Source organism: Uranotaenia lowii, chromosome 3, assembly GCF_029784155.1.
Source record: "Uranotaenia lowii strain MFRU-FL chromosome 3, ASM2978415v1, whole genome shotgun sequence".
NCBI classification, from domain to species: domain Eukaryota; kingdom Metazoa; phylum Arthropoda; class Insecta; order Diptera; family Culicidae; genus Uranotaenia; species Uranotaenia lowii.
This window is the reverse complement of record NC_073693.1, coordinates 96,991,461-97,017,245: the sequence shown is the minus strand read 5'-3', so window position 1 is coordinate 97,017,245 and position 25,785 is coordinate 96,991,461. Positions and strand designations below refer to the sequence as shown.

The window sequence follows — 25,785 nt, the reverse complement described above, 5'->3', positions numbered from 1 at the left end:
TAATCTTTTCAAATGTACTCTAAAACAAGGCTTTCTTCTTAACGTGGGCATTATGCCCCCTCTTCCCCTACATGTAGGGATCTCTTTGCACCTCTGGTCCTTATCAATATGGAAATTTGAAATTTAAGTATTGCAAAACATTTTAAACTTTTTTAATGCCTCAAAAATTCAATAAGGAGCCCAAGAGCAAAAAAAAAGTACTTTAACCGACAAACTGGTTCAATTCTAGCTGCAAAAATTTGAGATAATTGAGAAAGATTTTCCAATATCTATAGAAGTTAGTTAGCCAGACTTCAAGTTATTCATAGAATATCGTAAATTTTCAGATAACTATTCATTTGCTACACAATATGTCAATTATTTGCTGATGATTTTGCTACTGTCAGCAGTATCCGAAACGAAAGTTTTAAATGATGAGTGTTGCAAAATAGAACATTCAAATTCTTTCCGTAGTGTTTCATTATTGGAATATTTTGGTTTTATAGATTCTTTGTCGTATTTTCTCTGTAACACTAAGTTTTCGGTCGGGAAAACATTTTTCATTCAATAATTCAATGTATTAACTAGACTCAAGAAAAACGATATTTAAGAATGAGTCATCAATGTATCATTTTACTTGCCCAATCAGATCCCTTTTTACTAATGATATCGTCTAAATTTTTAGTAATTTAGCACTTTTTATTGACTTCTCGAATTCCCGGGATTTTTCACGCGTTTCCCGGGATTCGGGAATTCCCGAATTTTTCAAATTCCCGGGAATTCCCGACCGGGAAATCCCGGGTAGGACACTCTACAAGCAAACAGATTCCTGACGCATTTTCAGTTTACCGCTGCGACCGCTCGCCTACTAATTCCAATAAAACTTCTGGAGGTGGAGTTCTGATTGCTGTAAATAATCGCTTTACGAGCACTTTGATCAATGAATCGAGTAGTAATGAAGAGGTTACAGTTAAATTAGTTGTCGACAAAATTGAATTTTTTGTATGTTGCGTCTACATACCTCCGGCCTCCGGTTGTGAAAGATATTCTTCCCATACTGCAAGCATAGAAACTTTGTTAAGGACTGTATCATCCGAAAGCAAAGTCATTATAATTGGAGATTTTAATCTGAAGAATACCACTTGGTATCGAGAAAGTGACTCTGAACTATATCTTCTGCCTTCTAACGTTCGTCTACCTGAAGAAACGATTCTTGTTGACGACATGACTGCCTGCGAACTGCGGCAAGTTTGCGGAATCGCTAATCAAAACAGTCGATTTCTCGATCTCTTATTTACAAACGATGAAGAAAACTGTCAAGTTTAGGAAATTTCTCCATTGATTGAACGAGGCGCATCATAAAGCAATGGGGATAAACGTCAGTATAGAAATACTTCAGTACGCAGATGTCCCACCAGCCCAGGAACACAAAGAAAATATTGACATGAAGCATTATGACGAGGTTGCTGTCTCTCGAGCATTGTTAGAAGTTGATTGGAATACAATTTTTATATCGGAAGACGCTTACAACTTTGAAATCGCTAACTCAACTGTGCGAAATATGCTGGCCGTAATTAAAATAGAATTAATGTAAAACAAAATCTAAACATTTATTGTTCAAAAATTCTATGAAACATTTCGAGTTCATTGATTTTAGGTGAGTAGTCAACCAAGCTAAGGTGAGCAATATATATATGCTTACTTTAATATCGCGGCCCAGCCCTTCCGTTATGTAGGGCTAGGTGGGGTATTTATGAACAAAATTACTTAGTTTGATATACAATCAGCTCAAACAAGTAGCTCTTTAATGTTAAAAATCTGGAAAGTATCCAAAAATGAATGACTGGTTCCCTTCTTCATTTTAGGATTTTTCTCTAATTTTTAAGTTGTAGCTTGTGGGCGTCAAACGTTTGTTCATAATTACCCCCTTGTCTATGGGGCAATTATGAACACTGTTACGAATTTTGTTTCGCGATGACTTTTGATATTGGCTAAATTCCTAGATTGAAACCACATCTAAACAGATTGAAACACATCTATTTTAGGCTTATTTTCAAGATTTGAATGGTTATCGTGATACAGTTAAAAGTGAATTTTAATCATCAACCAATGCTCAGAAAAATCATGTTCATAATTACTCCGTATCTTGACAAATATGGGATAAATATGAACACTTTTTTGTGCGTAGATGGATATTTTCAACAGAAAATCTTATCACACCACATCAAACATCAATTACTAAACTTAAAACTTTCAAAAATAACATTTTATCTTTTTAAAATTAACATCTTATAAATCATGCATGGTTTATTTTTCTTATCTTGATGAACATCAAAGTACAACAAATTTGAAGGTTGAATAATGATTGAAATGAGAAGTGTGAGTGTTTTTGTATGCTCCCCTAAGAGTCAAGTGGTTTTTGAGAAAGCGTCTAATACTGAAGTTCATTGACAAATTTTTTTGGGCAGGATCGAGAGAAATCCAGAAAAGTCCCAGTGGGAGACCCAAAAACAGCTGGAAATCAAGTATTCGACCAAAGTTCACATAATAAATGGTTTAGGAAGTCCTAGAGGGCTCAATAGTGATCTAAAATTGAAATAAAAGTAAAAATTATTTATTCCATGAAGTGAGAGGAATGCGAGAGGTTTTTTTCAAGCTCAATCTAAAATATGAATACAGGAAGTGATAAAAAGTCAAATTTTCTGACTGTTTCGTCTAGCTGACCTACAAACAGGCCTGGATTCATTTCTACAAAGTAGAAAGACTGCCCATCGATGAAATAAACAAAATACGGTGGTCAAATCGTGCGCAAGATATTTGATCTGCTTGATGTGCTTTTGAAAAAAAAACTGTAACGGACAACAAAACGAACACTTTAGCGGTCACCTGGCAGGTTTCCAACCAGAAACTTTTCGTTGACAAGTCTCGCCTGTATATCTTGGAGATAAAACAGGAGAAAAAAAATAAAAATTCAAAGTCTGGTACTTGAGGAGGTTAACGATCTGTAGAAACAGTAAATTACTCAGCCTTCCATAACGATTGGCATGATGAATGGCTAAAAATACAAAGAAGACTACCCCAAGATGCGACCGTTTTTTCTGCAAAGCACTTTAATAGGTCTCACAAAGTTTATATTCTGTTTAAGTTTGATCTAGAATCGTGTCATTACGCAAAAAAAGTGATAATAAAGTCAAATATGTTGTTTTTGTGCCGAAGGAGGATAATGGGCTAAATTTGTTATAACTTCGACCAAACTTAAAACCTTGAGTTCAAGCTTCAGGAAACAGCAAACGAAATGAAACACAGTCATGGTTTGAAAAAAAAGGCGGTTTATAGGGTGAGTGCTCCTACTTTGGACCTAGAGCCTACTTTAGTCCTAAAATGCCGAAAATTGAAAATAATTCATTTTGCTTGCATAAAATAAAGATTTTCCTATGTACACAATGAACTCTTATTCTTCCTGAACCCTACCATACCGTTTTTGCCATTAAAAGTCTTTCTGATAAAATTTACAACGTTTTTAAAAATGTACCTCTTCATCAGTGGTAAATCAGACAGCTCATTTAGTGGGGCGCGTATTGAGAAATTAGAGTGTTTAAGGAAAAATCACGATGTTTTACTTTCCAAGCCAAAGTTTAAAGGAAAATTACTTTCACTGTGAACAATATGAACCATACTACCCATACTAGTATGCATTACAGATGGCGCACGTGTTGACTAAAATTTTTAGTCGAAACAAATCTTAATTGGACCCTTTCTCAAAAACCACTTGACAGAACATCACAAACCAGATAGCTTCACTCAAAATTTCATCTTTTTAAATCCATGCATTCAAAAGTTATTAACAAAACAAAGTGTTGCCTTTTTTAAATACACTCCTTAGATACCCAAACTTTTGTTTTTATCCATAAGATTATGAAAGACACCAACTTTTGTAAAAATAAATTTTTGTCATATCAAAGTCATAAGTTTTTAACATTTTTAATGAACTTATACGAAAATATTGCGAAAAATTTTACTAAAATCATTGAAATTTGCCTGCACGGTTTGAGGTTTGGCAATTTATGCAACTTTGTTAATAAAAATGTTCTCGAAAATTTTATTTCATAAAATCGATTGAATGCAACTTCTAAAGGAGCTGACAAGTTCTGCCGAAAAGGCGGGTTTCGTTGCTCTAAAAATCTACAGTTGTTGATTCAAAAATGAGCTGTGGTTTGAGTTTTTTCTTATATAGTGATAAATGTACGTTGGTCGAATTGCCAACATTGCATTGAGGAATCCGTTTCAATGAAGAACAGTCGCAATTCAATTTCAAGCATAAATGTTCAAATTGGTGTTTGAATTTTGATTTTTGGAAAATAAGTGGGCGTTTTATGCAAGTGTGAAGGGAAAAAGGTTTCCTGCAAGGTGTGTATAATATACATAGGAGGTGTATCCCAAATTCCCGATTCTGTTATTTTGGTTTTGCAACTGTGGACTTCGTGGAATTTGTTTACCAAAAAATCCCTTAGTTCAAATAAATTTACCGATTTTAACAAGTAATCTCATTGAACCTCACCGCGCTCTTCTCGCTTACTTACTGACAAAGTCAGAGAACCTTGTGCTTTAATAAACTTGGTTTCCCAATTCGGGCAAAATCTGTAGGGGTCCTGGCATGATACGATCTGATAAGTTTGTTTCAGTTCCATTTGTCATACGCCATAAAATTGCTGAAGCTTTATAAGTACTCAATCATATGTTTTTTAATGTCATTTCAGTTCACGCTTTATTCATCCCGGGGTGAAAAGCAAATTTCGTAAAAATCTTTCAAGTTCTTTACAGATCTCGAAAAATTATGTTTTCTACAAACTTTCTTATTTGATCAAATTATAAGGCGCTAAGGCGAGATAAGGCACTTAAAGCTTGGTCAATTGAATGATGGTATTCAAAAATCCAGAATAATACAAAATAATAAATTCGTTAATGCTAAAATATAAGCAGTTATTACTTTTAATTATCACTCTGATCATAAAGTTTTGTGATTTCTGTGTACTAAATAACTCATTTCCAGCCGCGGATTGAATGTCCATACTTCCACTAACGACAAGGAGCCTTTTTTAGCTGTGCTTCCAACGAACCACCCCTCAGAGAGTATGGCACTGGTGGTCCACGATTCTTCTTTTCATTTGATCCTGACATCTCTGCATTCTCTGCTCCACAGTGGGCCCGGCCGGTTTATGTTTTCTCTTATAAATGGAAAACATGAACAAAGACTAGAAGAATTAAAAGGTTCTTTTAAAATTCTCCGGGATCAGACATAAGTTCTGGCTGTGAAACTATGAATAGTGAACACTGAAAATAGTTTTCTCAAAAGTTTTAGGAGATTTCAACCTAAAACTACTCCATTGTATAGGAAAAAGATACCATGTGTATATAGTTAAAGCTTGCTTCATTTAGAATTGGAACAAACTTTACTTATACTGTGGCGCTTCAGGTGGACGGATTTGGAAGTTCTTGGCCTCACATGTAGGGAGTTTTGTCAACTTTACGTATGTATTTTTGACATTCCGCAAATCGACAGTACTTTGTTAACAATCAAAATGGAAGCCGAAAGAAGGGAAAAAATTGTGCACAGCTTTTTTTTTTTTTTTAAATATGTCTTTATTTGTACCAATTCATCATTACATTTATATTACATTATTACATTAAATTAGGTGTTCAGTTCAATGATGAACTGTTCAGAGCCCTATAGTTTATTAATCACTATAATTTATTTATTTGCATTAATTTTGCTGAGTGCAATCAAGTATTTTTATGTAGGAGAACATCCTGTAATGTCAAAAAATATTTTAAACTTACTACTAAAAACTAAGACTATCCTATATTAAAACTAATTATAGAGAGAACGAATCTCTGCGATGGAAGACTGCATCGATTTGCCTCTGAAGTTGGAGATGATTTTGTTGGCCATTTCTTCGATAGTTTCAATGCCTGCAATCCGATGAAGATCTTCGGTGCTGTGCCAAGGTGGAAGCCGCAAAATCATTTTCAGAACCTTGTTCTGAATGCTCTGGATGGCCTTCTTCCTCGTCGCGCAGCAGCTAGACCAAATCGGAACTGCATACATTATCGCTGGTCGGAATACCTGTTTGTAGATTAACATCTTATTTCGCAGACACAACCTGGATTTCCTGTTGATGAGAGAATAAAGAGATTTAGTATATTTATTACACTTAGATTGAATATCTTCAATGTGATTTTTAAAAGTAAGATTCCGATCAAGTGTAAGTCCCAGGTACTTCACGTGATCAGACCATTCTAATGAAACCCCATTAAAAGTTATGGAATGATTTTCATTAGGTTTTAAAAATTGAGCTCTTGGCTTATGGGGAAATAAAATAAGTTGAGTTTTGGAAGCGTTAGGAGAAATTTTCCACATTTTCAAGTAATTCAAAAAGGAATTTAAATTTTGTTGCAATCTACTGCGTACCACCCGTAAATTTCGACTTTTGGCTGAAAGCAAAGTATCGTCAGCAAATAATCTTCTACCTTTTCCTTCTGGTACATCAGGAAGATCAGAAGTAAAAATATTGTATAAAATAGGCCCAAGTATACTACCCTGAGGGACACCAGCTCTAATGGGTATCCTTTTAGAGCATGAATTTTGATAGCTTACTTGCAAAGTTCGGCTAGTAAAATAATTTTGAATAATTTTGGTGAGATATACAGGAAAATCAAATCGAGCTAATTTAGCTACTAAACCTTTGTGCCAAACACTGTCAAAAGCTTTTTCAATATCAAGAAGAGCAACACCAGTTGAATAACCTTCAGATTTGCTAGCGTTAATCATATTAGTTACACTCAAAAGTTGATGTGTAGTAGAATGTCCATGACGAAAACCAAATTGTTCATCAGGGAAAATAGAATTCTGATTAATGTGAATCATCATTCTATTCAAAATAACTCTCTCAAATAGTTTACTTAAAGAAGGAAGCAAACTAATTGGTCGATAACTTGAAGGCTCTGAAGCACTTTTTCCAGGTTTCAAAATTGGAGTTACTTTGGCATTTTTCCATTTATTGGGAAAATAAGCCAAGTGAAAACATTTATTGAAGATTTTAACTAAAAAATTTAAAGTGCTTTCAGGCAACTTTTTAATAAGAATATAGAAAATCCCATCTTCCCCCGGGGCTTTCATATTTTTAAATTTTTTGAAAATCAATTTAAGTTCATCAATATTTGTCTCACAAGAACTTTCAAACACAATTTGCTTAGAAAGAATATCACCAAATTCTAGGGAAATTTGAGCATCAATTGGACTTACAACGTTTAAATTAAAATCATGAGCAGACTCAAATTATTGGGCTAATTTTTGAGCTTTTTCTGAATTAGTTTAAAGAAGTTTATCCCCATCTTTCAAAGTAGGAATTGGTTTCTGGGGCTTTTTTAGAATTTTAGTTAATTTCCAAAATGGCTTTGAGTAGGGTTTTATGTCCTCTACTGCTTTAGCAAAATTTTCATTACGAATGAAATTTAAACGACGTTTGAACTCTTTTTGAAGGTCGCAATAAATTAATTTCAAATAAGGATCCCTAGTTCGTTGAAATTGGCGTCGACGAATGTTTTTCAGTCGTATCAAAAACTGAAGATCATCATCAATTAAAGGTTGATTAAATTTATGTTTAATTTTAGGTATTGAAGCGGCTTTAGCATTGACTATTGAAATTGTCAAATTTTCTACAGCCAAATCAATATCTTCTATTGAATTAAGTTGAACGTTTACATTCAAATTACGTTCAATAAAACTCATATATCGCTCCCAGTTAGCCTTTTGAAAGTTAAAAGCTGATTTTAAAGGGTTTTCAATGGGACTTTGGGATAAAGAAAATGTTACTGGAAGGTGGTCTGAATCGAGGTCCGCATGAGTAACTAATTGACTACAATGCTCGCCTAAATCCGTTAGAACCAAATCAATTGTGGAGGGATTTCTAATTGAAGAAAAACAAGTATGCCCATTAGGATATTCAACAGTATAATAACCTGCAGAGCAGTTATTAAACAAAATATTCCCATTTGAATTTGATGAAATATTATTCCAAGATCGGTGTTTTGCATTAAAGTCACCAATAATAAAAAATTTAGATTTATTTCTGGTGAGTTTTTGTAAATCTCCCTTCAAAAAATTTTTCTGTTCACCGCTACATTGAAAAGGCAAATATGCGGCAACAATTATAGTTTTCCCCATAGAAGTTTCTAATTCAATTCCAATTGTTTCTAAGACTTTTGTATTGAAAGAAGGAAGAAGTCTAAATTTGAGACGACTATTGATGACAATAGCTACACCCCCACCTTGTCGATCAAGTCGATCATTTCGTAAAATTTTAAAGAAAGCATTGCTTTTCAAGTTATTGTCTGGCTTTAAAAAAGTTTCAGTGATGGCAGCAATATGTATGTTTTGAGTTTTCAAAAATAAAAAGAATTCATCTTGGTTAGCCAGCAAAGATCTAGCGTTCCAATTCATAATATTTAAACATCTATTTGGATCCATGAGGGAATCGCAAAGTCATAATAATTTTGTTAGCATAATTAAAAGAAGTTTGGAAAGCTTCAAACATTGAATTTGCTTTCAACATAAGTTGCATCATTTCCATTAAATTTTGATGCAAAAATTTTAATTTTTCCTCAGTAATCTCACCCAAATCAACAAAATTGTTAGGACCAGAAAAGGAAGGAGAAGAAAAAGTATTTGAATTTCTGGGATTTTCCCAAGCCTTCGCATGAACGTTGAGACTTGGTTTTTTCCCATTTTTATTAGTTAAACCTGCAGAAGGCAACCCATTTTCAACCACCTCTGAGAACGATAAACAACGAGTCTGTGGCGCAGAATCAGCCCAGGTAACATTAAAATCACTTCGGGTATTACCCAGCCGTGATTCCAATGTAGGCCGAGGCTGACTGCGAACAGGCAGGTTGTTTGCGGGTCTGACGTGTGTAGACGAAAAAGAGGAAGGAGGAGAAGAAACTTTTCTGGAAACTTTGGGATTTTTCCTAGAAGCAATAATTTTTGCCCTGATGGGACAGTCTAGCGAATTCGAGGAATGATTACCTGCGCAATTTGCACACTTAAAAAATTCTGTTTTTGGCTTCTCACCACCAAAAAGGCATTTAGATTTTTCATGATCGAATGAGCCGCAAAACATGCATCTGGCATTCATTCTACAATTTTTAGTGCCATGACAAAAAGCTTGACAACGACGACATTGCGTAATAAGAAAATTGGTAGAAGATTTACGAAAAGGTTCGAATTTGAGACGACAATGAAACATAAGACGAGCCTTTTCAAGAATTTGCAAATTATTAACCTGATCCTTTTTAAAATGGATCAAATAAAGTTCAGGAGCAAAACCAACACTACTGGTATTATTCGTGTTGGTTCTTTTCCTCATTTGAATTACTTGAATTGGTGAAAAACCTAACAAAGAATTTAATTCAGCTGTGATCTCATCCGGTGTCTGATCGCCAGTGAGACCACGAAGTACAACTTTAAATGGACGATCACTTCTAGTGTCGTACGTAAAAAATTGGTGTTTTTTATTATTCAAATAATTTAAAACCTTTTGAAAATCATTAAAAGATTCCGCCAATATACGAGCAGTTCCCCTTCGACCGATCTGAAAAGAAATCTTCACATCCTTGACGGAAGTGACGATTTCTTTTCGAAAGGCATTGAAGTCGGGAATCGTGACCGTTATTGGTGGAATCTTTTCGTTTTTAAGAGTATAAGAAGAAGAAGGTTTCTTAGTACTCTTATCAGAATTAAATATGAATATTTCCTCATCACCGATGTTATGAAGGACATCGAATGAATTGGAAATTTCAACTTTTTTGGGCGATGGACCTGAATTAGGTTCGGCAATCCGTTTTCTACCGGCCCTTGAGCCGGCCGATGACTTCCCCATGCTGGAAAGAAAAGAGAAAATATGAATAAAAGAAAATGAAAATAATTTTAGCACTGAAAAGTGCTGATTGAAAAACAGGTAAGCAAAAAATAAATAATGTAAAAATGTTCCTGCAGGTACACAGCAACGATACGATGCTCCGGCGTACGTGTTGACGGCTCAACGGTACAGATGGAAGTGAAATTGTGCACAGCTATTTAAAACATCCATTGTGGTCTATCTGCTAAACAGCTGAAATTGCCCAAAAATGCCGTATGGCGCGTTATCAAACGGTATAAGGAAACATTGACGACGATTCGGAAGCCTCAAGTCAATCGTCTAAGTGGAACTGCCGACCAGAAACTGCTTGGTAAGATTTTTAAGATGATTAAGAGGAATTCCAATCTGTCTGACGGTGGTTTGGCCAGAAAATTCGATGCTGCACATAGTACCGCGAGGAGAATTCGACTCCAAGAAGGAATCATGTTGTATCGAGCTAGCAAACAGCCAAATAGGACCATAAATCAGAATAGTGTGGCCAAAATCCTTGCTCAGACGCTATTCGACCAGCTGATGGACGATGAAACCTTTGTCAAGGCTGACTTCGGGAAAATCCCTGGTCAAAAATTTTACTTGGCAAATTTATGATTTGGAGGGCACCACATGCAGCTGTGGCAAGTTTTCGTTACAAATGAGACAATGACTTCGGAACTATACCAAAAGAGTGTCTCCAAAAACGATTTTTTCAGTTCATTCGATCGCACGACCATCCCGATTTGGCAAACCGTCACTACAGTCGTTAAAGAATGGCATGCAGAGAAATTCCAGTTTGTTCCAAAAAACCTTAACCCTCCCAACTGCCCTCAGTTCCACTCTATTGAGAAAAACTGGGCAATAATGAAGCGGCGACTGAAGGCAAAGGAAAAGTTTGCCAAAGACAATAAGCAGATGAAGGCCTGGTAGAAAAGATAGCTAAAACAATGGACGAAGAAGGTGTGCGCCACCTAATCAGCCGTGTTACAGTAAAAATTTGAGAATTCCTTCGAAATCGCGACTTATAATTTTATCCGTATTTTTTTCCTTAAAGTTTAACGCTACATTGGTATAAAAAAGATCTCGGATTCAATAATAAATAACTGAAATACAGGCAATCGTTTTTGTTCCAGTTCTATCTGAAGCAAGCTTTATTTGATGGAATATTTGATACAATAAGTATAAGTAAGTAATAGGTGCAGAAAGCCTGCCTCTCCCCTGTATTCCTCAAATTTTATCATGTTGTTTTCTGTTTGCCTAACGTTCCTATTCCTTATATTCAAAAACATAAGCAATGTTGATATGCGATAACGGCCTTGTCACTCATTCAAATGTCCATCTCTTCTTCCGGAGTCACAAGTCTCCGTCACTCATCACAGTGGGAGGGAGCTCATTTTCTCCCACTTATCTGTCAAGCGAGTCAAAAGCTTTCATTTCAACTTATGTTTTGCTCAGTCACTCAAAGCAAATGGAAACACTAAAGCTCGCTCTCGATGTTCGTGCTCTCTGAGCCAAAAAGACCACAATGGACGAGGACCCAACTACGACCGACGACGTCATCGTCCTCCTCTTCCGGTGCTGCTGCTGCTGAGTTTTTCTGCTACTGTTGCTTCAGAGAAAGCTCTTGTGAGAGAGCACCCGAGTCCCGAATCGGCGAACTCGAATCGTCGGATCCTTGCGTTGCGGCGATGTGGCCACATTCTGAAGCGCTATAGCGCGAATTGATTTTAGTCCCCGTTGCGAGATTGACCTGTTCGGATTGGAAAAATTCTGAAACCTCCGGGTGCCGTTTTCCGTGTGTGTTGTCTTGGTCTTCGTCCCCCCTAGCCTACTATTGGTGGTGGTGGTGTTGTTACACACTAAATAGAATAGATAGTTTGGGGTTTAAGGATTCTGTTTTCAAATGGGGACCTAGTCGGGGGACCATCATCAGGTGTATTTGTTTTTTTGTCCGGGAAGAAAAGTGTTTAGTGGAGTTCATTTTTTCGGGACCCTGCGCGAAGTTTATTTCTTCGCATTTTCTCCGGTGAAGGTAGGTCTTCTTGTTGAAGGAAACCCTGTTGAACGGTTTCGGTAAAATCTGAAATCAATAAAGTTTTAATTATGCTGGTCCCCCTCCCTTGGGAAAGAGAGTTCGGGGGGTCGAACTTTCTGCCTTCCAGGGGGAAATTGGGAAGGGTGAATATTTCTGGGGGGTGGCAGGATCGCCAATGGGAAAAGAACCTTAGCCTGGATATTAATTGGTTTGTTTCATGAACTGTTTTACCTTTCTGTTTCTGTTTGCAGATTCAAATATACTCTACACCTGAGGTGGATGTGACGCGACACGCGGTGCCAAGTGAATGTTGAAGAAGGTCGGCGTTTGTGAATTTTGGTGGAGGCGTGGAGAAAAAGTTGGAATGTTGGTTGCTCCGGCAGTTTATGTGGAGCAATTCTGAATAGAAGTTGGTTGGGGGTCCTGAAGTGACTTGGCAGAATTTGCTCTCGGTGCTCTGGGCAGGTGGATGTGAGTGTGGGTGGGTGGCCACCGGAAACGGATCGGAAGCGTGACAACGATGATAAATTATGCAGGAGACGGCAATCGAATCGGTGTAATGTGCCGTCACTCGTCGGGCCCTGTTGAACAGGATAATTGTGGAGCCAGCCAGGGCGATTCGGGCAATGCCAAGGATGGCTGCAGCGGCATCTGACAAGACCTAGCCCTCACCGGAATCGCTCGATTGGAGTTGGCCAGAGGAGTTTTTGTGCTCGGTAAAAAGTGTGACAGAGACCGATGCTGTAAATAACAACGAAAGTTCACAGCCTCTATAAATCTTTGATGTTTGTGTTCGTGTTTTGTGAGGAAAATCGACAGCCAATTGATTCAGATGTAATCGAAACACTTCAAATCGTTACCAATAATCTTAACCTGTAGTTCAAGTTTCATATGCACGAGTGCGTTGTACAGCTCACACTGTAAATAGTTAATCCAGCAGCAAGCAGTTTTTTCTAAAATTTCTAAATTATTAAAACCAATACAAGCAGCAAAGAAAAAAGTTGTACCACATTTTATCCGAATGTTGTAGAGTGTATAGTTTATGAATCTAACCAACAACGTTACTAGCTAGTAGATGTTTGCGTAAAATTCTCTAAAATTTGCTACTTCAGCAGTTGTAATTCAACTTAGTGCGCAAAAGTGTTAAGCATTTATCACCCTGCAAAAGAGTAATAATCAAATAAGCCAAAGTAGTTCATTGTGCAGTGCAAATTATGTAACCCAAACCAGAAAGAAAATAAAAAGAAATTAATTATCATAATCGCTGTTACTCGGCCCCGAAAAAAAATAGAGTCGAATCCAACCCTCAAAAAATAAAGAAAAAAAAATCCAACTCGGAATAGTCCAGTGAATTCCATAATTGCAGAAGAAAAGTGAGAAAAAGCTAATACCGTGTGAAACCCCCCTTCGTTTTTATGAGAGCGAGAAAAAATATCGTAGGAAGAGTGCGAAGGTTGATTTTGTGCTTTCATGCTATCGGAGTATTTCATGCGAGTGATACCTCCTCAAAGTACCGCATAATAACAACGACTAGTAGCTGCTAGTTAGTGGATCTGGCACACAACCATACACAAAAGTGTCGACGAAAAGCAAACAAAAGTATAAAACTACAATCATCATCATTCTGGAAACAATAATAACCGTAGCCATTAAGTAAAATAAATAAAACACACACTCTCTCTAACTTCGTGCTTCAGCATTCTTTCGGATCCCGAACCCATTCTTCTCACCAATTCTGTGGCACCTCGTGAAAATAAATTCGAGAAAAAAAGTTAAATCAAAACGCTACGATTCAAACTTAAATAACAACAAATTATTCAACTCGTGAATAGAAAAGGAAAATTGTCATTCCCTCACCCCTTGGGGCTTAAAGAAGAAAAAATAACCAGTGTAAAACCCCCTGTTTGTCCCCAGTGCAAAAGTAAACAGTGCACATCCTGTGAGTTGCAAATCAAACAACAAAGGCTGCTTCGATTGAAGTCGGGGAAAAGTGTCACAACTGGTGTAGTGTGGCACAAGAGCAAAACCAACAACGACCGGATACACCATCAACTGAAAAAGCTCATCCTCTCACCCCTTAGACGTGAGGGATTAACAACCCCTTGCACCCTTGGAAGTGAAAATAAACAAAAACAACAACAACGCCGTGGCATTTGATGTTGTTTTGAAAATTTGGAACGTGTTAAGCCCTCGGCCAGAAAACGCAGCCCGACCCAATTGTGCGCGGCTGCTCCGAGTGCATCCACGAATAGTGTTCCTGTTGATGTTGTTGTGTGCAACTAGTTAGTTTGTTTCGGTCCCAGTTGTGGTGTGAATGATCCAGTTTGTTCCCAAACAAAAACAACCTCTCTATACTTGGTCGGTGGTAAGCACCCCGAAGCGTTCTCCAAACAAACCTCTCTAAAGCTTCCCTTTCCCTTATTCTCTCAATCCCGATAGAAGGAAAGGGTGCAGCCAGATCGATCCACGTATTCCCTCAAACAGAACCAATACATCGACACACGACACGAAATATTGTTTGAAGAATAGAAGAATAAAAAACGAATACTAAATAGGATAAAATTACTACAACCGACAACGACGGCGTAGACCGCAATTACATCGGAGTACCCCCCTCCGATGATGTGAAGAGAATAGGAGGGTAGTAACTCTCTCTTCCTCCAAACAACCAAGCATAGTTACCCCCGTACGCCAATCGGTCATTACAATGTGGTGAAATAGTTTCAGTGACACATAGTAAGCGCTGGAAAAAGAATCACCGTGACTCGTCACGGAATTTACGTGTTTTTTCTCCTACTTTCTACCTTGTGCTTTTGTCCCAGTGTTGCCCTTCCCAAAGGGAAAAAAGAAATAACCTTATCAATAACTAAGCAAATTTGAAATAATTCATCAGTGTGGACGAAAACTTAAAAATGATTCCAGAACCTGTTTTGAAAGCTCAAGGGCTGAAGCTGCCTCCCTTTGACGAGGAAATAGTTGAAGAATAACCTGTGTGTTGTAACCACCTCGAAAAGGAAGTCAGCACACACATTCCCTTCGAAAGCAATACATCGCAACTCCCCCCCTCTCCATCATCCAATATCGAATCCCGCGGAGCCAATCCGACGACAACGGCTTTCAAAACGGCTGCGACTACGATAAGAACGATTGCGACCAACAACCCGGATCCGATCACGACCATCGACGGACACAACATGACCGATGCAACGACACCGACCGATGGGACAGGTGAGTGCTTTATGAAAATTTAAGATAATATATCTTGGTAAAGAATATTCTACGACGTTGGAGTCCCTTAGAAAAAAAGGGTGGATGACTCTTATCTAAGTGGAAGATATCATCATCCTAAGGTGTGACTAGCTCAAAATCAGATTAGATCTACCATCACCAGGTTATATCAAATTGTGAACACAATTATTATGAGTTTTAAAAAAAATTCAAAAACTGTTTTGCTTTGTTGATCCTTTTTAGAGCCTCTTCCGCTTCTTTCCTAAAACAGGGAATCAAAAAGAACTCACGACCGAGTATCATTAACTGTTCAATTTGAAAAAAAGTTGATGGTCTTCCAATCAGAAGTGGCGTTTGAGTTACCGGCTTCAAACCGGATACGTTTCGTTATAAGTCATGGATTGAAAATAATAAAATGTAAAGATCAGAAAATTAAAAGGATAAGTGTCCCTAACAGGCCTTTTCGAAACTCAAATTTAGTGAGAAATAACAATGCTACCTGTTATGCACAAAGAATTAGGAAATTGGTTTCCAACACCATCTTCCTACTTATTACCTTAAAAAATCGATAAAACAATTGATTATACTGAACAAGTTTTGAAAAAATTAGGAAATTTAAAACTAAATAAACACGCAAAAAATTAATAAGTTCAAAACCCAAGATTTAAATCAATGCAGCAAGTCATTGATTTATTATAAAATTTTGTTTCTGACCCTGAGTTAGAAATATGCTAGAAATTGAATCTTAAACGATGGGGTTTGTTGCAACATTCCAGGCACCCCAAAAAATATGAATCTTATAAATTCAGTACAAGACAATTAGAGCAAAAACATTATATTCGCATTTCCACATTCTCTTGGACAATCGCCTACAACTTCGGATGAAGTCGTCAACTCTCCGTTTTATGAACTTACAATCGTTTGGACTTGCACCAATCTCTCTTTGAGATGATATTACTCTTCATCAGGCAAAGAATTATGAACCGTAAACTGGGGGAACTTTGATCACTTTTCTCATTCATTTTTGAATATTTTGGAAGAGGTTGCTTTTTCGTAATACCTAAAAGTTTTAAAACACTTACTAAGTTGAGGAGTATAGAACATGATCATTGATTGCTGTAAATTCAAACAACATTGTTGGTTATAATAAAATGTTTGTTACAAAACCAGATTTCGAGTTTCGGGGTAACTTTGATCACTATGGTTTTTACGTACCTCAACATCTTCAAAATTATTGTCCTGGTGCCATTTAGCACAAGAAGGCTTAAACATTGATAACAGTAATTTTTGTTAGGACTAAACTAATTTTTTCAACGTTTTTATTTCAAAAACATTTATAGTCAAAAGTTGAATCATGTTGCTGCATACATCTAGGAGTAAAAAATTATAATTATTTCTCAACTTTTTTGGCCTCAAAAACAAATGAAATTGTGCCTTCAAACAATTTCCTAGGTCCTCGCACTGTTCCCATGTTCTTTTTTTCTTCAAATTGAACCATTTGATAGGGTTTTAGCGATTTTAACTATACGGGCTTTCTCATGGAAAATCACCGTTTTTTTCAATATCCAAAAATTATCACCGAATGACTATAAAAATAACACTTAAACTAAACCTAAACAATGAAAAAAGTTGAGCTTTCACATAAAACAATCCATTTGCTCCTAAATGCTTAAATTTGATCAAGTTTGTTGGCAAGCCTTCGAAAAACCATATATTTTAGGATTTTAAAATTAAATTTTAAGTAGTATTAAAAATCTTCTTATAAGAACCAAATTTTGCTTATTTGTAACTCAATTTATAGGCTTTAAAACGTAGTAAAAAATTTCAGATATTTTAACTATTTACTTAGTTAAAGATGATTATCTGCAAAAATTTCATGTTGATCAAAGTTACCCCGCTGATCAAAGTTCCCCCAGTTTACGGTAAATTGAAAATACATCTGCATTAGAAAGAAATTAGATCAATTAATTTAAACAGTCAGATAATCATAAGTTTTGTATCAAAATATAAAATAATATTCACGATTCAAAATTAAAAAAAGCATTGAGATTGTAAATTACCATCATAATACAAAAATTAATTTAGGAATTTGTCGGTAATTAACTAAGAAAATTGAAAACTAGAGCTCGGATTCGATGTTTACTCTTGGGCTCCAACTCACGGACATCGATTCAGAAAGCAACTGACTTTCCAACTGAGCTATATCACAAGCCCAAATGAAGGGTTGATTTATAATCCCGTTCCAGAAAAGCGAAAGCTATATCTAAAAGTTGTCAGTTATTTTGACTGCCGCAGTAGTACTAAAATTACAGGATAATTGGTTAATTCTTTCATAAGCTCATATACGATTACGCCGTATCGAAAACTGAGCGCTTTAAAAGGTATAGGAAATTGAAAATAAATTTTATCAATGAAAGATCATATAACTGATTTAGTAAAAATTACAGATCAAAATAAAGCCTAAAGATGCAACCACTGATATGCAACTTCGATTTTTTTTTATCACAAATTTTTCAAAATTTGTAAAAAAGTCATGAAGATTTTAAAAGAATATTTTAAAAGTTTAAATAAGTTAAACGTAATTTTATATTTTAAAGCGCTGGTTTAAAATTCTAAGCTCTGAACATTTTGTCACCGTCAATTGACATATTCGGTCCTGAAAAGGGCAAATGACACCAACAATTTCTCATCAAATTTCAAGATTTATTGTCTTCAATGAAAATTGTGCTTTCAAAACACAATAATATTGAATTGAAGAGTGATGAAAAACTATAAAATTACATAAAAAATTAAATAATGGGACTTAGGAATTTGGTCAACTGATTTGAAAATTAATTCTGAGAAGAAAGATGAAAAAAAAACTTTTTTCGACAATTTAGGAGATAAATTACAAATGGAAACAAACATGCATTTTTATAAAAACATATTCATAAAATAAAACAGGGCTGGTAGCGAGTCACTTTTTAGTGACTTTGTCACTTTTTTTGGGTCAGTCACTAAAAAGTCACTTTTTTCATCATTTGGTCACTAAAGTCACTATTTTCTGAAAAATGGTCACTTTTATCACCAAAAGTCACTTTTTTCACCGAAAATAAACCAATGAAAGAGTAATTTGAATTGCGCGTGTTAATATTGACAGTAGTAACGGTAAATTACTTGATCAGTCAGTCAGAAATTTTTTCGCCTCCGGCGGAATTTCGGCATGAATCACCCTTGACTTGAGACATTTTGATCTACGACATTATTTGACGTTCATGAATTGAAACTAACTTTGATTGTAGCTTTTAATTTTTAGTTCAATCAACCTTTTGTATTGCATAACAAATGTTATGTTGATATGAAATATTCTTAAAAAAAAACAAATTCATACTCAATTTTATTTCGTGTTTTTTGTTCTTCTAAATACTTAAAAAAAGGGTTTTAAAAATTTTACACATGGCCACAAAATTTACATTTTTCTTAGGTGCAATAAATTTAAACGATAATTTCAATTATTTTGGGTTCCCCGAATCTAAATATGTATGCAATATTTCTATCAGCTTTTGTTATTGAAATGACTTTTGAAAATAATTAAAAATGTTTTGAGAAGTTTCTGCACTTTTTTTTACACAAACTCAAATTTAAAACATATTATTTAAAAATAAATATTTTATATGAATTGATGAGCTTTAAATAGAATCAAGTTTTTTAAACACTTTCTGCTGTGATGTCAAAAACACTTGTAATGACATTTTTCCATAATCAGTTATCTATCAAGGTTTGATTTTACTAGTAATAAACTCTTCATCACCAAAACTAAATGTGCTCGGCCGAATTTGACAAAATTTCTAGTTTAGGAGTTAGGACACTATTTACTAAATCAATAATTCAATAAAATAAGCACCAAAATGGTTATAGTTAAACATGTTTATTGAAAAAACTCTTCCTGAAATGTTTTTAAAAACAAACTAATCTTTTTTATTTCCATATTGGTTTTTTTTTCAATTTTCAAATAAATTTACCGAATTTTATTGTACAGTTTTTTTCAATTTTCTAATCAACTTGCCGGATTTTTTTAATCAAACTTTTTAAATTTTTAAGACATATTTTTAACAACAGTTTCCTTGTTTTTAAATTCTGAATTTTCGTGTTCTTCAACCATAAGCCTTAACTCCATAAACCATAAATTCCATAATTTCAACCTTTTGTTCTTTCAGGACCCAATATTTTAATCAAAAGAGACAAAATACTCAGAGCTTGTAATTTAAAGCTTAAAAACCTGCGATTGAAAATTTAAAAACTTTTTTTTAATATTTTTTATATGAAATCATGTTTTTTGGATCGATCATGATTTTTAAATCAATCTTAAAAGTTTGAAAAGTTGTTCTAAGTAGCAACTTTAAAAATAAATTTTAATACGCAGTATTACTAACTTTGTATTTGATTTGTGCTTTCAATATTAATAACAAAAGTTTTGAACTCATTATTTTTAGTTTTTAATCAGTTTTATCATTCACGTAATTACTCATTTTCTAACATTTCTTTGTCAGTGTAGTTGAAAATGAAGATATTTTTTAAAGCTTCAAAAATGAAATTTTGATAACTGAACGATTTTACTTTATTAAAGGTTTTATGTCTGGCTTATATAACTGGCATCTTTAAAATAATTATAAATATATTCTTCTTTTTATCAAATTAAATTAAACCATCGAACATTGAATAAATTCTGTTCAAAATTCATTTCTTATTCAGTAACCGGTAATTCACATTTTAAATCGCGATTAAATAATTTTGTTCAAATTAAAAAATTACAGCGGAATTTCTCACTAAACTTTAAGTTGAAAATGAAGAAAAGAATTCCAAATTTAGATGAATAAAAATTAACAATTATTATCGTTTTCCTAACATCTATTCATGGTAAGTTTTGTACAAGATTGAACATTTATTTTAGAATTCAGATTTTTTCAATTTTAAATTTGCTAAGAAATCCTTTTGAAACTAATTTATTTTTTACGTTCTTGACTTATCGAAAATTTGAAACATTCATTGTAATATGTTTCAAAAATTTTGTTTATCAGTCATTTTTTTAGTTTCTGTGTTGAACATGAGTGACAAACGGTGTAAGAAAACCCGTTCCTTTTCATTTTTTTTTACTTTTGGTATTGTTATTATATTAATCTAAATTTGAATTTCGAAACCATACTCACCCCCCCTCCCGCCCCATGGACGGGTCCTTCGCATGGGCCAGATTTGGTCACAATTTTTGTACTTCAAAGTTACTTTTTTCGTTCTACATAGTCACAATTTGGTCACTTTTTTCGGTCCTCAAAGTCACTATTTGGTCACTTTTTTTCAAATTTTGGTCACTAAAGTCCCTACTTTTTCATTGTCAAACCGCTACCAGCCCTGAATAAAACTGCTAATCTATCGAAACCCTTTTAAATATGGAACTAAAGGGTGATACGGTCAAAATTTGGTCAAGGGAAAACGCGTGTAAATAGGTGAAATCCTTTATTTAAAAAATCAAATTAAATTTCTTTTCCAAGTTTAATTAGTATAAAATTCAGGAAAAATATTCAGTTAGGCTTCCGCTTTTCCAATTCCGAATTGTCGGGCCTTACGCTTAACCTTTGCCATCAGATTTTGTACAGCCATCTTGTCCACATTCTTGGCCGCAGAAAGCCAGTTTGCCTTGAACTGCTGCTCGTCCTTAGCAGCTTTTTTGGTCTTCTTTAGATTCCGCTTGACAATAGCCCAGTATTTCTCAATTGGGCGGAGCTCTGGCGTATTGGGAGGGTTCTAGTCCTTGGGAACCACCTGCACGTTGTTGGCGGCGTACCACTCCATGGCCTTTTTACCGTAATGGCGAGATGCCAAATCCGGCCGAAATAGTACAGAACAACTGTGTTTCTTCAGGAAAGGCAGCAAACGTTTATTAAAAAACTCTTTCACGTAAATTTCTTGGTTGACAGTCCCGAAAGCTATGAAAATGCTGCCTTTCAAGCCACAGGTACAGATGTCTTGCCAAACCAGATATTTCTTTGCGAACTTTGACAGTTTCATGTGCTTGAATATATCTGCTACCTTCCCCTTCCTTCTGCCGTATAAAACTCCTGTCCCGGAAGCTGCTTGTAGTCGGCTTTGACGTAGGTTTCGTCGTCCATTACCACGCAGTCAAACTTCGTCAGCATCATCGTGTACAGCCTCCGAGATTACGCTTTGGCCGTCGTATTTTGTTTATCATCGCGATTTGGAGTCACTACCTTCTTGTAAGTCGATATTCCGGCTCGTTTTTTTCGGCTCGATGCACGGTTGTAGACGATACACCCAGCTTATTTGCGGCATCTCGGTGAGAGAGGTTAGGGTTTCGCTTGAAACTACCAGCAACTCTCTTTCTCGTCTCAGCGGCTTCCGGTTTTCGATTTTCCCCCGATCCATACTTCCTGGCTGTCGACAAACGTTCCCCAAACACTTAAATTACATTTGTAACGGTTGATTTGGCAACTTTTAGCGATTTTGCCAGCTTTGCGTGCGAGTAGTTCGGATTTTCGAGATGCGCGAGCAAAATTTGGATACGCTGCTCTTCTTCCTTGGACGACATTTTGACAACTGAAGAGTGAATTCCAAAATCAAAATAAGAGCAACATTCTACACACACACCTTCAGGGGGGGTGTTCAGGTTTTTTAAATGCAAAATTGAAAGAAACACATCAAGTTGATATTGGTCAAATTTTGACCGTATCACCCTTTAAGCTTAAAGCAGAACGAAAAATAAAAAAAATTGATGCTGAAAATGAATTCTTGGAATATATTTGGTATCAGCAGAAACATTGCTTTGATGTCATTAATATTATATTATTTTGAGTAAATATTATAAATATGATTGATTTTATAGTTTTGACTTTTTTGACTATCTACCATGTACTAGCCATGTAGCCATGTACTTGTTTGTCTATGAAAAATGTAATTACAATTTAAAATTTATCATAAAAATTTAGTAATAATTTGAAGTAGGATGTTTGTTAACACTTATTTTTTAACACCTTTCCGGGTGTTTTTTTTTCTTTTTTTATAAACAAAGAGTTGATACACTTAGGCAAACATACTGTAATAAATAGATTTGTGCAAAACATTGTAATTTTCGAAATATTGAAAGCCTCCGTTTTACCCGCTTTGTTCGTTTTACCCCTTTCACCTATGTAGGTCATGGTTGGCTAAAATTTTCAACACATAATTTTAAAGATTTTAAAGATGGTCTCCTCAATTAGTATACAACTGCCAAGTGAATAATTAATTCTTAACGCAAAATATTAGACCGCTGCCTGCTTTGTATGGAAATACTAAATTTATGAATTTTTACACCTCCTTTACACCAGCTTTTTTGGTTGTTTTTACTGACAGAAATAGCATTAAAAAATTTGGAAGTGACGCGTTTTAATCTTGTATGAAAATTTGTTTTAAACAAAAATTGTCATTCAGAAATCAATGTACTGTAATTTAAAAAAAATATTATTTTGGATTTTAAATGCGTCTTGATTCTTGCACAATATTTCATGTGAACAAACCACAAACCTAATTTCTACCCTAGAAAAGATATGCAATGTTATACAAAAAAAAAAATTATTTTCAAATATTTTTTTTTTTAATTTTAACCTCAATACTAATGTTAATGCTTTTGACTGCTTTATTATTTGAAAGCTGTTCAACCGTAGGATGAATATAAAAAAAAGTAATAAATTGCTACCCATAGCTAATTAGATTTTTGATTTATACAAGTTTTGCAAAAACATGTCATAATATTATTGAAAGCTCTAGCAATCAAAGCCCGCCATTTATGAGTGCTTTCCAATGGGTTCAGATTTTTTATTTTAAAATGGTTTTACTTTTTTCATGAAACACTTTACTTTTTCTCATGTTAGCAAAAAAAATGAAGCTTAAGAATAGGCAAAAACAAAAATTAAAAGACAAACTTCATTTCAAGCTTATTTGAATCTCCTGAATGATTTAAAATGCAAAAATTTGCTTTTCCATACAAATTTCCATACAAAGTTTCTACGCTTTGCGCTTATTCCAAAGTAATCTCAAATTTAAAACTGATGCAGGCATCGAAAAATCATATGGAAGCAAAAAGTCATTTTTTGCAGGAGTCTTCTAATAATACTTTATTTGATTCCCCATATACATATTTGAAGTAGTTTTTTCAAAGGGATCTTTAATATTGTTGTTCACCTTTTTTATGTCCAATAGAGTGAAACTTCAATGCGCATTGAGTCCGTTTAATGGTCTTTCATTTTTTTCAATGTATCCTGTCCTCATCTTCAAATCCTGCATTTTAATTTTTTTTCACTTATAAAATAGTTTTAAAAATGATTTTTTCATAGGAACTTGGATTTTGAAAATTTGTAGGGTTTCTTAAAATTTGCTTTTTTGTTTGAAAAAATCTCGAAATTCATCCATACCTAACTTAAACGGTTGAAATATCATTTGTATTCATTTAGTATCCGTTACAACCAACTTGAATTTTATCAGTGCACTTGGTAAAAAATTTCTTAAAAGACACTAAAACGAATTTGATTTTTGTAAAATAATTTTAATTGGATAAGATAAATCACTGTATGTTTGATTAAATTTTTAGAATTTCATTCCATTAAAGTGTTAAAAAAACATAGGTACTGAAAAAAAAATTGGTTTATATTCAATTAAATTGCCACTTAACGTGATTTGTGTGATTCACTGGGGAGGGTTAAAATTTTCAAACAATTTTAAGAATTTAAAAATAATTATGAAGAGATTAACCACCGTAATTTTTGTTTGTTACTTTGATTTATCGGCCTAGCGGTGAAAAGTGATGTCCTTTTTAGTAGGAACATCTAAAGATTATGAAATTTTTTTTTTTTTTTTATATAGATGGATAGAAGGTTAGAAGAAATGAAAGATGGTGAAAATGAGCGGGTAGAATTTGTCTAGAAGCATTCACCATCACAGACAAATTCTACCCGCTCATTTTCACCATCTTTCATTTCTTCTAACCTTCTATCCATCTATATAAAAAAAAAAAAATTTCATAATCTTTAGATGTCCCTACTAAAAAGGACATCACTTTTCACTGCTAGGCCGATAAATCAAAGTAACAAACAAAAATTACGGTGGTTAATCTCTTCATAAAATTAAATAACTTTGGCCAAAAAGAAATAAAAAAAAAACACGACATCATAGCATCGGTGGTTGGTCACTATCAGACTATCGACCGTACCGTTTCGCATGCAAACCCCGCATGTAACGAATGCGAAGATAACAAACTGAGAAGACTTAAACATCGATAGATGCGTTTCTGAGTTAAAGGGAGCTTATCTGAGCGATCACATACCATCTTTTTGTTCGTCCGCACTACAAGTTCTCGCTTGTGGGGCGGACCATGCTAAGCCTACTAATGTGTGGTGGTAGATGCAACTCTATCTGTATCTACCACTTCATAGTACTGCCGCTCACAGCAAGTCCGTCCCATTTGCGTTTTTGTTGAGTTGAGAAAACAGCAATTGAATTTGGTTACTTGTTTTGAGAATTTTTGAATTTTCCCGCGGTTTTGATGGCGGCAATCAACAGCATTTGTTACTCACGTGACAAACAAATACTTTTGCATCATTGCTCGTTAAAAAATACCAAAATTTGGTTTGTTTGTGATGAAAATTATGCTCTGGGACGCATATGCGATTATTTTCATGGTAGGTATCTAGCAAAAATGATAGCAAGTCAGTCCCATTCCATAGCCAACTGCTAACGCTGATGAAAAAACAAGGCTAGAAGAGAGCTTGTCCCGGTCTATCGTAACCTATTTCTTGAACAACCAACGGTAAGCATTCCAGATTGCCCAATTTCAACCAGGCTACCGGATCTTTAAAGAATAAATGGGAAATACCCGGTCTGGTCCGGTTGCCCGGATATCGAGAAAACAAAACCCGTTTTTTCTGAGTTTTTTTCACAATTTTTGCAAAATACAAACCAAAAACTTAATTTAGTTCATGAAATGTATCATTTTTGGGACAAATTACTTCGAATATAAAATAAAATAGCTTTGCATACATTTTTGGAATAGTAAAATAAGATTTGAATGCCCGCCGTTGATGTGTCTTGGTAAAAAAAATCTGTTTTCATGTGTTCATTTTTTACCTTTTCTCTTGCCTTTTACAGGAAAATACCTGGATTTTGACCAGAATTGACCGGTTATGGCCCGGTTTTTTGAGTTTAAAATTTAGAAATCCATTGCCCAGGAGATTGCAGCATTTTTGGGTGAAATTGATCGAATTTTCCCGGCCGGATACATTCAAAAATAAGCTTAGAAAGCTTAATGTAGGGTATGAAGAGAACTGTAGGTAAAGACTTTTTTGCGTTATTATTTTATACAATTTAAATTTTATGTAGAATGTTCGGAAAATAGCAAAAATATTTCACTTTTTTTTATAACACGCGAGTAATTGCCGGCTTGATCTGTATCATATCCAATATAACTGCAGGCTGCACAACTGTTACAGTAGCAATGTTATATTTCAAAGCACACTACATGGTCGTTTATCACTATAATTGTTGACTTTGGGACCGACTTGTGATGATTTTTTT

At 34.8% G+C, this 25,785-nt stretch overlaps 1 protein-coding gene across 1 annotated transcript in view; it reads left to right on the top strand.

The window, feature by feature from the left end:
- The window catches only part of LOC129757613 (sodium channel protein 60E-like), a 909,603-nt gene that overhangs the window by 91,027 nt on the left and 792,791 nt on the right, over positions 1-25,785 (top strand). Inside the window, exon 2 of the mRNA XM_055754888.1 lies at positions 12,216-15,192. Coding sequence (XP_055610863.1) covers positions 15,159-15,192 — 34 coding nt within the window. The 5' untranslated portion in view covers positions 12,216-15,158. The remainder of the gene's footprint in view (positions 1-12,215; positions 15,193-25,785) is intronic.